Source organism: Argentina silus (assembly GCF_951799395.1).
Source record: "Argentina silus genome assembly, chromosome: 12".
In the NCBI taxonomy this organism is placed as follows: Eukaryota; Metazoa; Chordata; class Actinopteri; order Argentiniformes; family Argentinidae; genus Argentina; species Argentina silus.
Genome location: NC_139666.1, coordinates 6,422,203 through 6,436,280, shown reverse-complemented (window position 1 = coordinate 6,436,280; position 14,078 = coordinate 6,422,203). Strand labels below are relative to the sequence as shown.

The 14,078-nt window shown below is 46.2% G+C and overlaps 2 protein-coding genes across 2 annotated transcripts; both read left to right on the top strand.

Moving 5' to 3' along the window:
- The first annotated feature begins 434 nt into the window (after positions 1 to 434).
- Positions 435 to 8,310, top strand: rubcnl (rubicon like autophagy enhancer). The gene is made up of 13 exons (XM_083681672.1): positions 435 to 556; positions 1,237 to 2,224; positions 2,366 to 2,445; positions 2,864 to 3,176; positions 3,556 to 3,598; positions 3,914 to 4,052; positions 5,029 to 5,168; positions 5,504 to 5,568; positions 6,073 to 6,311; positions 6,622 to 6,683; positions 6,780 to 6,933; positions 7,472 to 7,562; positions 7,936 to 8,310. Exons 1-13 carry the CDS (start codon positions 533 to 535, stop codon positions 8,034 to 8,036), a joined length of 2,439 nt encoding a protein of 812 aa, XP_083537798.1. The 5' UTR covers positions 435 to 532; the 3' UTR covers positions 8,037 to 8,310.
- Positions 8,311 to 9,644: 1,334 nt separating this feature from the next.
- Positions 9,645 to 13,828, top strand: dhrs12 (dehydrogenase/reductase (SDR family) member 12). Its single transcript, XM_083681920.1, has 10 exons — positions 9,645 to 9,719; positions 10,187 to 10,320; positions 10,953 to 11,035; positions 11,329 to 11,421; positions 11,605 to 11,686; positions 11,967 to 12,028; positions 12,334 to 12,438; positions 12,573 to 12,663; positions 12,998 to 13,135; positions 13,362 to 13,828. The coding sequence occupies exons 1-10, from the start codon at positions 9,664 to 9,666 to the stop codon at positions 13,472 to 13,474; spliced, it is 957 nt and encodes a 318-aa protein (XP_083538046.1). The 5' UTR covers positions 9,645 to 9,663; the 3' UTR covers positions 13,475 to 13,828.
- The last annotated feature ends 250 nt before the right edge of the window (positions 13,829 to 14,078 follow it).

Here is a 14,078-nt window from a genome sequence, read left to right as displayed (position 1 = left end):
ACATGTCGCACATTCAGAATCTGTCAAATTATATTATATTCTATCAAATTAGTGAACACTCATTGCTGAATGACAGGGGTTCAGTACTTCTTACCACAGGTGCTTATTTTGTCAACTTGAGTCTTGATAGTTCCTACACTACTTGTAAACCATCTGTATATCAGGGGAGGCTGGTGGCGGTAGAAATTGGAGGACGGGCTCATTGTAATGCATGGAATGCGTTATGGATGGAATATCAAACACACGTTATCAAACACACCTCATTCTATTCCACGCCTTACAATGAACCCGTCCTCCGATTTCTACCTCCACCAGCCTCCCCATCTGTATACGGCACACCCACTGATATGCTGATTATCTTAATGATCCCAATGATGTCATGGTATTATCAATCATTCACTGAGATAGTTTCTGTCTATGTTTGGACTCATTCTAAAGGGTGTGTACAGATCTGGAGTTCCATGAATACCTCCAGCAGTGAACTGGACGTCTGGGACCGAGACACTTGAACATCAAACAGCTAACTAGCTGCATGGACCCTCAGGGTGTCAGAAAGGTCAGTGTTCATATACTAACACATCTTTCACAATAGGGAACTGGCTGTTTAAAGATGACTATGTACAGCAACCTTTCATTGTAGCTAGTGTGTATGGAGATAATAGCTTACCACTGCATTTGGTCCTGTGACGCCTGACTCAGACAGCTACGAGCGGTTCTCTCCACCGTCAAATGAACTTGGAATGTCAGATGTTGGAATGTAGACTCAAGCCACCATGGAGGCCTAAGCCATTCTCAGTTAGGTCCTGTTGTGTATAGGACTCATATCTGCATATTACTTTGCATATGTCAGTAGCAGCAGGACAATATTCAACTGTGTGGAATTCTCTTACTGTAATGTGTCTTCAATTTGGTAAAAACTACAAGGTTTCAGTTTGGTGCTTTGATTGATTTGATTCAGGAAACAAGAGCTGTCGGGCAAGCTGTGATCACTGGGAATTCCCTCTCTCTCTCTCTCTCTCTCTCTCTCTCTCTTCCTCACTCTCTGTTTCAATCTCCCTCCCCTCCTACCTGTCTGTCTTTCTCTTTCTCTCCCTCCCTCTCTCACCTCTCTCCCTCACCTCCAACCTCCCTTTTGCTCCCTCTCGCTCTTTCCCCCTCCCTCCCTCCCTCCCTCTCTCTCTATCTTCCTCTCCTTCTCCCTTCTCTCTCTCCCTCTCTCTCTCTTTCCCTTTACAGCTGGCTCTCCCGAGGCCTAACTATGCCAGCTGGTGTGTGAACTTATATGAGGAAGAGGAAGAGGAAGAGGAAGATGATGATGAGGAGGAGGATCACGATGATGAAGGACCAAACGACGGCCATGAAGACCCAGGGGTTGTGTCTGACAGGCTGGATGTGTCTCTACTGCACCCAGAGGAAGAGCACTTTTACCTGCCTCGCAGCAGTCCAGTCATCTCCCGTAGGAGGAAGCCCCAGTCATGGCATGGAGACATGGGGCTGTCTGTTTCTCCGTCTCCGTCCTCTCTGTCTGTCTCTCCGTCTCCGTCCTCTCTGTCTGTCTCTCCGTCTCCCCCAACCATGGACATGTCTCTAGGGCCACGCGAGTCCTTTACCACCAGGGACCCTCCTGTCTCTCCTTCTTCCCCAGCGATGGACAGATCTCTGGGGTTATACCAGTCCCCTATTGCCACTGAGGACCTTCCTGTCTCTCCTTCTCCCCCAACCATGGACGTCTCTCTAGGGCCACGCAAGTCCTTTACCACCAGGGACCCTCCTGTCTCTCCTTCTCCCCCTAGTACTAAGAACCCTCAGAGGCTACGCCAGCCCCCAGCACGGGTACCAGGGGGGTTAGCTGGCAGAGTGAGGCCAGGGTTAATAGTCTGGTCTGCTCAGGGTCTCGCTGGCAAGACTAAGGAGGAGTCTTCTACCCCCTGTCACTGTGCATCAGTTCCCAGTGTGGATCGGATGACAAAGGACAGTGATCGGACAAATCACACTTGTCCGTTCCCCCAGCCACACTGCGTCTCTTCCAATCACAGTCCTCCGTCCCCCCAGCTCGACAAACCACGCTCCCTCTCGGCCAATCCGAACCGCCGACTGACCAGCTTGCTCCACCTCCCCTTCAGGGGTCACCAGGAGCCCAACCAGGAGCAGGGGGAGGAGCTTGGCCAGGAGCAGAGGGAGGGGCTTAGAATCCGCTGCAGTTCTGAGGCCCACCCACAATCAGGTAACCGTTTCTCTCCTGTTCTACATCATAGTGAATCTAGAACCGATGTAATAACATGGGGTAATAAGAGTGTAGATACAGTGTTGTTACACTATTATACCTGTTTATTACACATAAACACACTCATGTTTATGTTTTCAGTACCTGTCAAGGACAAGCAGTCCAGTGATATAACACATGGCTCAGCGGACATCTTCAAGACCAGCTGTGACCTGGACATGGTGAGTGATATTTCTATCACACACGCACACGCACACGCACACGCACACACACGCACACACACACTTACACACACACACACGGCTCCAGATCATGATTCACGGATCACATTCACATTCTGTTTGTGTGTGTGTGTGTTTGTGTGTGTGTGTGTGTGTGTGTGTGTGTGTGTGTGTGTGTGTTGTGTGTGTGTGTGTGTGTGTGTGTGTGTGTGTGTGTGTGTGTGTGTGTGTGTGTGTGCTTGACTGACCCCTTTTGGGTTCCATTTAGAACTCTCTGTGGAAAGGGTTCGACACAGAACCCAAAAGGCCAAAAAGGGACAACTGAAGAACCCTTTTTGGTACTAACTAGCACCTTTTTTTCTAAGAGTGTAGGTGAATTGAGGTCTACACGCCCTAATGTGTGTTCCTTCTGGTGTAGGAGAACGCTCACTTCATCGTGGTGGACATGGTCCTGGAGATCCTGGAGGGGGTGAAGTGGACCGTGTGCCTGGGAGAGGAGGGCTCTGGGGCGGACATGGACCACCATGCAGACATGGGGGGTCTGGAGGAGCAGTCAGAGACCCTGGGACAGCACACAGCGGAGCGGGAGGAGGGCGCTGGTCAGACGAGGGGGCTGGAGGATGTGGAGCACCACACACACACAGGGGGCTTAGGGGAGATCCTAGGGGCCAAAGCTGACCCCCACCCTCCGAAGACTCTCTCTTCGGTTTCCACTGACAGTGGGTTTGAAGGTGAGAGACACATGGGATGATTGGAGGAGGGTGTTCTGGAATATTCTATAGTATTCTAGAAGGATATGAAGTCAAACAGTGGAAGCTGATGGAGGCAGAAATCAGAGAACGGGCTCATTGTAACGCATGGAATGGAATCAGGAATGATACCATTCCTCATTTCATTCCATGCATTACTATGAGCCCGTCCTCTGATTTCTGCCACCACCAACCTCCCCTGAAGTCAACACAATGGGTTTAAACTAAAATGTGCTCCTCTCTCCTCCTCCTCCTCCGAGAGAGAGAGAGAGCGAGAGATGTATCAGTGGATAGGAAGTGATGTTGTGTTGAGTTGTTTAGAATGTTGTTACTAATGTCGTTCCACCTGTTTGACCTGCAGACTGTGGAGTGATAAGCAGAGGTTCTTACATGTCCTTAAAAAGGTACGAAAAACAAACAACCAACCATTGCACCATTAACCCAGCTCAACAGCTATTCCACCCAGGGGAGGCTGGTGGAGGTAGAAATCAGAGCACAGGCTCATTGTAATGCATGTAACGGAATGAGGAATGGTATGAAACACGTTCCATGTATTACAATGAGCCCGTCCTCCAATTTCTACCTCCACAAGCCTCTACTGATTTCATCATGTTAAAGCATAACTAAGCATATTCACCTAAGTGTTACTCGTAAGTTACATACTCACTATCTTATTTTCAGTCTTCAAACATATCATTATATATACCCCCCATCCTCAGTTCCTTCCGCTGTCCCGTGGTACCTTGCTCTGCGGAGGCCCTGGCCCAGCAGCTGGTGTGGGGATTCAGGAAGCAGTGGTTTCCCTCACAGAGAGCGATGCGCCGTGGTCGGCAGAGTTTGAGGACGTCACTGCAGGAAGTGAGAATTACAGTGGTTACAAAATGTCCCCTGCTCGCACACACACACACACACACACACACACACACACACACACACACACACAGCTGCAAGGCACTTGTTAATAACTATCAGGCAGATTTCCTTCATAACAGAACAGAACACGTAGAGATATGGACAGGACATTAATAAAATATGTGTTTGTGCACTCAGTCTGTGAAAGAGGTGGTACAATCTTACTAGGATGTTTATAAAATACAGGGAGAGTGTGTGAGTGTGTGTGAGTGTGTGTGAGTCTTAGCTCCTACATGTAGGCATTTCTGTGTGTCATCCTCTCAATGTGACTGTGTGTTGTGTAGTGTTACCAATGGTTACTGTAACATCTCGTCCTGTTCCTTAGTTTATGTTTGTCTTTGTTTCATGTTATTCATTTATTGTTTCCTGTTTATTTTTGTGTTCCTCACCTTGTCTCTCGTTTCAGACACTTCACTACCTGTCCTTGTGTGTTTCCCCCCCATGTGATTGTCTACTCTGCCCTGATTGGCTTCACCTGTTCCTCATCATCCTTCCCCTGTGTGTTTAGTCTGTGTGTTCCCCTGTCTCTGTGCCAGTTTGTCTTTATACTTTTGTCAATACGTTCCAGCATTTATTCCTAGTGTTTAGCTTTCCTGGTTTATGATCCCTGATAGTTTATTCTGACTGCGCTTTTTGCCTACTCCTTATCGGATTATCCGCCTGCCTTTTTGAACTGCCAACCTGTGTACCGACTCCTGCTTTTTGGAATTAAAGACTATTCTTTTGGATTCTAGTTGTTGTCCCCGAGTCATGCATTTGAGTCCTCTGTCTGCGTACTACAGCCATTACAGTTACTAACTTTGGTTATGAAGAAGTGTATCAGCAATCATCTATCAAACATAGTCACACATGAATGAATCTCCGCCCGCTCATGTGACTCTAATTAGACAACGCCCTGTCTGTCTCTCTGTCCAATCCCCAGCTGCCATGCCCGGTTGACATGGTGAGTGACACCAGCAGCGGCCTGAGGGAGGAGATCAAACTGAGGACGAGGATGAGAGGAACATTCACCTGGGCCCCGCCACGCTTCCACATTATCTTCACCACACACCCCGCCCACAGGTCAGGAGGACGTTAGGGTGTGTGTGTGTGTGTGTGTGTGTGTGTGTGTGTGTGTGTGTGTGTGGGTGGCTGGGTGGGTGGGTGGGTTGTTGGATGTGTGTGTGTGTGTGTGTGTGTGTGTGTGTGTGTGTGTGTGTGTGTGTGTGTGTGTGTGTGTGTGGGTGTGTGTGTGTGTGTGTGTGTGTGTGTGTGGGTGGGTGGCTGGGTGGGTTGTTGGATGTGTGTGTGTGTGTGTGCGTGCATGCGTGGGTGGGTGGTTGGATTGGTGTGTGTGTGTGTGTGTGTGTGTGTGTGTGTGTGTGTGTGTAATTGATCTGTTGTCTCCCTCTCTCCAGACGACGCGAGGTTGTTGCGTCTCAACATTTCCTCTGTGCTGGCTGTGGAACCGAGATAGAACGCAGTAAGTTAACTGTCTGTCTGTCTGTCTGTCTGTCTGTCTGTCTGTCTTTCTGTCTTTCTGTCTGCCTGTGCAGTTCTAGGCCTTATAAAAGCCAAGCCAAGAAATGCTATCACTAATTTACTGTTTATTTCCTAATGGGCAGTAATCGAATTGGGTCAATATCAGTCCACCTTTATTGCATCATAGACCTTCATTCATTCATTCATTCATTCATTCTAATCAAGTGAAGGTTTTACAAAATACGCTGAAGGCCAAACAACCACAGAATTAGAACATGGCTCTGTGCAAGTTGCAACCAACTCCATGACATCATCAACCCCTCCAACCTCCATGCTAATGGCTACACTGTTCTCTTTACCTCTAGGCTACATCAGCTGCTTTACTGTACTATACTGATCCCAATGCTAACAGCTAACAGCCACACTGCTCTCTCTAGACTACATCAGCTGCTATACTGTACTATACTGATCCCAATGCTAACAGCTACACTGTTCCCTCTCTCAGGGTACATTAAGAAGCTGCGTTACTGTGACTACCTGGGCAAGTATTTCTGTGACTGCTGTCACGGAGGGGCGGAGTCAGTGATCCCCGGTCGGGTTCTGACCCAATGGGACTTTGGCAAGTACTCTGTCAGCGACTTCTCTAAGCAGCTGCTGGACTCAGTCTGGCACCAGCCTCTGTTCAACCTCACCTGCGTTGGCAAGACCCTCTACGGCAAGGTGCGGGAGCTGGACAAGTTCAAGGTGTGTGTGGTAAATGTTTATGTCTGTGCAAAGAAGAAGAGGAATTTCAGAGTCACTAACAGAATGTGGATGATGTGTCTGTGTCTTTGATTAATTCTCCTAATCTTCCATGGCGCCAAGCAGGGAGCACTGCAGAGCTCCAGACCGCTGACACACACACACACACACACACACACACACACACACACACACACGTATGTATACACACACACACACACACACAGAAAGACTGTACACACACACAAATATGTACACACACACACACACACACACATTGATTTCATCAACACTTTTATTTTCCCCTCCCTAGGATCTCCAGGAGCAACTGCTGTGCATTAAGAAGCTGCTCGCAGCATGCAGATTATCTGACGGGTAAACTTTTAGATTGATTCAGAATGGTGAAAATATGGTGCTGGCTAGCCAAAGATCTCACTGTCACTCTCTCCATGATGATGTCATCACGCGCAGGATCCTGAGTGAGTTTGAGCAACTTCCTGGTCACCTGACGCAGGAGCCACACGTCTTCTCCATGGAGGACCTCCTGAGGGTCAAGCGTGGTCAGCTGGTGCCCCTGGCCAGGACTGTATTACGATTGGCCATCGCCCATGTGGAAGGCTGCCAGGTCAGTCAGCCAACCACCATCAGCCATATTGTGATGATAATTGCACCTCTGGGGCCATATTTCACAAATGTGTTTTGTTGTTTATTTAACAAGAGGAGTGTTTATTAACATGGTGCTTGGTGCCATAAGGCAATACGGCACTACACTACTACACTACTACACTACACTACTACACTACTACACTACACTACTGCGACTATAGTGTCACCCTGCAAAAGAGTTTTCACATTTAACTTACCAAGGGTTTATTTGGAGGTAGAAATCAGAGGACGGGCTCATTGAAGTATATGGAATGGAATGAGGAATCGTATCAAACACACTTGATACCATTCCTCATTCCTCATATACTTCAATGAGCATGTCCTCCGATTTCTACCTCCACCAGCCTCCGCTGACCTACACTGACATACAGTAGACTGAATTGTACATGAATTTGCAACAGTATAATGTACACATGTTGAGCACTGATGTGACCCCTGCCTGTCCCCTGTCCCCCCTGCCCGTCCCCCGTCCCCCATCCCCCGTCCTCCCCGGACAGATCTGCCTGGCCAGAGGCTTCTTCTGTGAGTTGTGCAGGCAGAAGGATGTCCTCTTCCCCTTCCAGAGTGACACGTGCTCACGCTGTCCAAGTAAGAACTCAGCACACTAGCTCTACTAGATGTCCACAACCTTTTTACAGAGCAATGTTATGTTTGGCAGATGATGAGTAGAATTAGAATAGAATACAACAGGACTGTATTGAAGAATATAATAGAGTGCAATGCAATAAAATATAACTTTAGCATAAAATGAAATACAATGCATTGGAATACAATTGTGCCTTCTTGTAGAATAGAATCCAATCCAGTACAAGGGCGTCTGCTAAATGCCAAAAATGCAAATGTAAACAATAGCATGTTATTTGTCATGGCTGTTACAATGAAAAATGTCTTCTCCTCTGTTCTCAAGTGCCCCAGACAACAGACACTAACACTTATCACACCTGCACCTCTCTCCTGTCAGAATGCAAGGCCTGCTTCCACAAGGCCTGTTTCACAGGTGGGGCGTGTCCTAAATGTGCACGGATCCAATCCCGCAAACACCTCTGGAAACAACCTGCCTGACTATAGCAGCATCTCGGAGCAGTGGTGTTACATTTGGACTGTCTTCAGCATTTCAACGACATGTATTTATGTGACAAATGACTGTTTTGTACAATGTGATGGATTGTTGCTTTTGTGAGAAATATGTGTGTGATAAATCTGCTGGTGTGTTGGACTTTTTTCACATTTTCTATGCAAAACAAAACATATTTATTTTCGAACAAAATTGTTATTAGTGTTTGTCTCTTCTAATCTGAATACAGATTATTCTAAACATTAAAATGGTGTGCATTCATTGAAGTTACATTTTCTTAGAGCCTGAAACATACAGAAAATGGCTCCCTCTGCTGGACATTTGAGTTAATGAATTTGATTTGTCTTATTCCACACAAACAAGCATATCTGACTGAATATTTTCAATATTCAATAAAAGTCGATTATTTCAATGTTAGAATTATAAAGCTAGTTATCACTCATCATTTATTATAACCACACCTGACTGCAGTTAGGTGGACACTCTTGCAGTTTGCATTTTCTGTTATAAAAGTTATTCTGTCTTGAATACTCTATTTATTATCAATCTACCGTTGTACTTGTTTGAAAGATTACAATTCCGCATTGTTCACACAGCTAACACTTACACTGAAGTTCAACGACGTAAAAGTATTGTCAGAAGTGGGATTCGAACCCACGCCTCCATTCGGAGACCAGAATTCTCCTTGATCAGGAAGGATTTTTCACCTTGAGTCTGGCGCCTTAGACCGCTCGGCCATCCTGACAACTGTACAAACACCGCCATCAAATGTGTCCTTGATTATTCAGCTACCAAATTTAACTATGATTTGATTTATCCAATCTAGGAATATGTTAGTCCCCTTTTCTCATCAAATCGAACTATATATGGAGTTGGAGAGTTACGGTAGGTAACGAACTGAACAAAACTAAAACTGAGCATTGTTTTAATAACATGCCATATTGCCATTATGCAGAGGATCACGGGTTATGTTTTCATATTCATTTCAACATCGAAAAAAAAATCCTGTCAGAAGTGGGATTTGAACCCACGCCTCCATTCGGAGACCAGAAATCCCATTGGTATGGAAGGTATAACCTTGAGTCTGGCGCCTTAGACCACTCGGCCATCCTGACAACTGATACTAAGTGCGAGTAAAACGATTTATAAAGCTCAAAAACCCTAGTTTGCTTCAGCGCTGTATTCCCTTTTCATTCATATATGTTAGGTCTTTCACTTTATTTCAGGGTATAACATCTTACCGTTTGCCTACATGCTAGCACTGCAGATTGGCTAGCAGCGGCATTATCCAGAGTTGACTTACTGTCTTTGCACCCACTTACCCATATCAATTGTTATTTTTTTCGGACTGTATTGTCAGCTGTTTATCTTAACTATAACGGCATATCATTCACTACATTTCTTTGGGAGTGATACTGTTGATACTGTTTGTTTACTAACGTGTAATGCTGCTGACAGTTACAAGCAGCTCTCCCTTCACCCCCCCCCCCCCCCCACCAACGTTATTGTTCGCCCCGCCCATTGAACAGCGGAACGACCAATACGAAATGTACTGAGTTTGTTGTGAAACCAGTATATACAGCGACTCACACTGGTCTTGAATTAAACCATCTCATGTCGTTTTACAGGAATGCCGTTTGGTTCGTTAAAGGACTTCAAGAATACACAAAGTGAGTGTGTTTGTAAGTTTGTAACTCAAGTTATTATTCACAAATCTTGGAATGTGAGTGGGATTACATACCATCTGGAGCGCATATTTTCACAGTTGACAGATGCGACACTGTCGTTAGATAAAGACAACGCACGTTATTGGTGAACGGTTACATTTACTGGTTAGTTATATTTGGCAATGTGAGAGAAAACCTGAAACAATGTCCTGTTCATGCCTTATGTCATGGTCCGTTAACATAATCAGCGGTGGTGCTGGGTGTGTTTTGCGTAACCGAGTTAGCCAGTTACCGCTGTTCCATAACCAGCCCACAACCCTGCCCTATTTCAACTCTGACATAAGGTTTTGTTATGTTATCCAATATAACTTAATGTTGAAAGCTGTCAACCTCTGTCCGTTTAGTTAACATGGTATCGGGCTCCCGTGCCTTCACTCATGTGGTCTTGTGGTTGCTCTTGTATTCCACAGAAGCGGTTATGAAGCTGCAGCTAAGCACTTTAATCCGGGTGATCTGGATGTCAACCTGAATGGAAGATCGTTCGTGATCACCGGAGCCAACAGTGGAATTGGAAAAACTGCTGCTCAGGAAATAGCAAAAAGAGGTATCAAGTCATTCCCGAATTTTACAGTTCACACACTTATAGAACAACTGAAACAAATTGAAATACACACACACACACACACACACACACACACACACACATATACATATGTATATATCAATCTGTGATATAAGTGCTGTTACATACTAAGCCTGAGATGTTATTGTGGTGCAGCGTGAGGTCTGGTTAATGATTACCTGCAGGGTTATAAGAGTGTGTTAAAGTGGGTTGAATGGCAACTTAAAGGTCTCTTAAAGGTTTATAACCTCAGACCACTCTGAAGGACTAGATAGAGTCCCCCCACCCCCTGCCTTCCCTCCCCCAAACCCCCCTCCCCGGTGACCAGTTGGTGGTGTGCAGTGCTTTTTACATCCACTACCACAGTGTAAATACTTGTTTGTAAAAGTGTGTAGCTGGTCCGCACTCCAAAAATAGATTTAAAGGTTTCTTTTAGTATCTTTTTTCATTCAGGGATCGTGTCTGGTTACATGGTGTCGGGTTACATAGTGTCTGGTTACATGGTGTCAGGTTACATGGTGTCGGATTACATGGTGTCAGGTTACATGGTGTCAGGTTACATGGTGTCGGATTACATGGTGTGGTTGACAGGTTTGTTCCATTTCCCCCTTCAGGAGGCACGGTCCACCTGGTGTGCAGAAACAAGGGCCGGGCGGAGGCAGCGAAGGATGACATTGTGGAGCAGAGTAAAAACCAGGTGAGGAGTGATTGGTCACAGCAGCTGTCAGTCAGCTATGTGGTCTAACACACCTAATCAGAATGCTCAACTGCTACCATTGTTCATGAGGGCGGGCCTTGAGCCAGGTGCTACCAAGAGTGACTCCTCATTCCATCATAAGGTCTTATTCCCAGCGGCTAATTTGGGGCCACAATTTTCCACAATTTTCCTTGATTTTTCCAACTGTCAGGTATAATAGTGAAATGTCTTTCCCTGAATTTGTACATTGCTCATCCTCACCTTTGTCTCTCTCTCTCTGCCTCCCTCTCCAGAATGTGTTCGTTCACATCGTGGACATGTCCTGTGCCAGGCAGGTGTGGGAGTTTGCAGAGAGCTTCACACAGAGCCACAGTGTACATGTTCTGGTAGGTATCCGTTGGGCCTCAGCCCTGTTCCCTACACGTTGGTCAGCCACACCGTAGCCACACAGTATATTAAACATGGCCAATTCTTTACGATCTCTACTAGTGCATAGGGGTCAAGGGTCGATTAGGGATTGGGGGGGGGGGTTAATGTGATGTGTGTTTTGATCCTCTCTCTCCCCCCAGATCAACAATGCAGGCTGTATGGTGAACCAGAGAGAGCTCACAGAGGAAGGCGTAGAGAAGAACTTTGCTACAAATACTCTGGGTAAGGATCCACAGACACAGGAGTAGTCATAGGAAAGAAACACCACAACACTCACTGATGAAATGATTATTACATTCATATATAATTCTGACTTGTATCACAATTGTATTACAATCCGGCTGTATTACCATGTCATTGCAAGCAATAACCTGAAAACTGAATCCCCTAAACATTATTTTCCTGAGGGAGGTTTTGTTCTGGTTTCCCGGGGATCTTTGTGACTGTACCCAGCCATAAAGCGGTTGTCTCACTGAGTTCACCTCTACTTGTCTGTCTACAGGCACCTACATCCTAACCACAGCTTTGATCCCTGCCTTGAAGAAATCCCAGGACCCTCGAGTGGTGAGTTAGTCCTACCGTGTGTCTCTGTCGCTAGGGTTACCAGACAGAGACCGGACATCTATTCAAAGATGAGACCTATCACCATCTCTTCCTGGTTTAGGGTTATGGCTTGCCTACCTGTAAACAGATGGCAGAGTCTCTCTGAACACACACACACACACACATAAACGACATTAATCACACACACACACACACATAAACGACATTAATCACACACACACACACAGCTTTTTTCGCTTTTTTTCTCTCTCTCTCTCACACACATACACACAGCCCATACTGTCCTGATCCTCCTCTTCTCCCAGGTGACAGTGTCGTCAGGGGGCATGCTGGTACAGAAGCTGAACGTAGATGACCTGCAGTTGGAGAAGGGGACGTTTGACGGCACTATGGCCTATGCTCAGAACAAAGTATGGAGATGAAGGAGGTGTCTGCAACCTGGCCCTGTCCCTTACACCTCTCTGTACACCTATCCCAAATGTACGCCTAGCCTGATATTGTGTGTGTGTGTGTGTGTGTGTGTGTGTGTGTGTGTGTGTGACAGAGACAGCAGGTGATCCTGACAGAGAGATGGGCGTCGCAGCATAAAGAGATCCACTTCTCCTCCATGCACCCTGGCTGGGCAGACACCCCAGGTACGAACTCATAGTCTGTCTGTCTGTCTGTCTGTCTGTCTGTCTGTCTTTGTAGCTATCCTGGGAGTCTGTCTGTCTATTGTTGTAGCTGTGTTAAATTGGTAATGTGTGTGTCTGTCTGTCTGTCCAGTTGTCCATGCCTGACCCTCATATCTGTCTGTCTGTCTGTCTCTAGCGGTCCAGTTGTCTATGCCTGACCCGCAAGGGTGTGCACATACATACCATACATACGCAAGGGTGTACACATACATTCCAACAATTGATGAGAATTGATTGCATGGCCAAATAAACAGTTCTTCTTCTTCTTCTTCTTCATCTGTCTGTCTGTCTCTAGCGGTCCAGTTGTCCATGCCTGACTTCCATGCTAAGATGCAGAACAAGTTGAGAACGGAGGCCATGGGTGCGGACACTGTGGTGTGGCTAGCTGTGTCAGCAGGGGCCGCCCAGCAGCCCAGCGGCCTCTTCTTCCAGGGTAGGACACACTGGGGGGGATGGAGGGATGGATGGGATGGAGGGATGGAGAGAGAGAGAAAGATGGTGGGGTTGGAGTTGGCGATTCGCCCCTTATTTTGAGTACATATGGAATCCTTCCTTGAAGTAATCACTGTATTAGACATGAGACATTTGGCCAAGTTTGTGTCGGGATGTCTCTCATCTCTGCGCCATGTTGTTTTTTGTTTTTTCCCACAATGCCTCAGACCGTAAGGCGGTGGCCACCCACCTGCCCCTGGCCTCGTCCAGGACCTCTCCTGCCAACCAGGAGAAACTACAGGACATGCTGGAACAGCTCGCACACAAGCTCACACCCTGACTGCACCCCCTAAAGGTCATGACGGGGTCAGAGGCGGGGTCGGAGAGATCGTGAAGAGACTCCTAGTCCCGTGTGTGGTCGTCAGAACACTCCTCTGCGCTACAGATACTGTTTTCTGTATGAAACAAACATCAAGTGATGTTTTTAACAAGCTGTTTTGAATTGAAGCCTCACGATATGTAAATACATATTTTAATTGTGTGGTTTTGATGTGATGTGTCTGATTGCTAAGATCAAAGCGTAGCCAGACAGAACTCGGTCCAATTAGGGTGACATATTACTTTTTTCAGTAAGCAACACTGGTTGCAGCAGCATGCCTTGTTACATACAGTACCAGTAAAAGTTTGGACACACCTTCTCAGTCAATGGTTTTTCTTTATTTTTAATTATTTTCTACATTGTAGATTAATACTGAAGACATCAAAACTATGAAAGAACACATATGGAATTAGGTAGTAAACAAAAAAGTGTTAAACAAACCGGGATATGTTTTATATTTTAGATTCTTCAAAGTAGCCACCTTTTGCTTTGATGACAGCTTTGCATACTTCTGGGATTCTCTCAATCAGATTCATGAGGTAGTTATAAAGTTTATTATGATTTT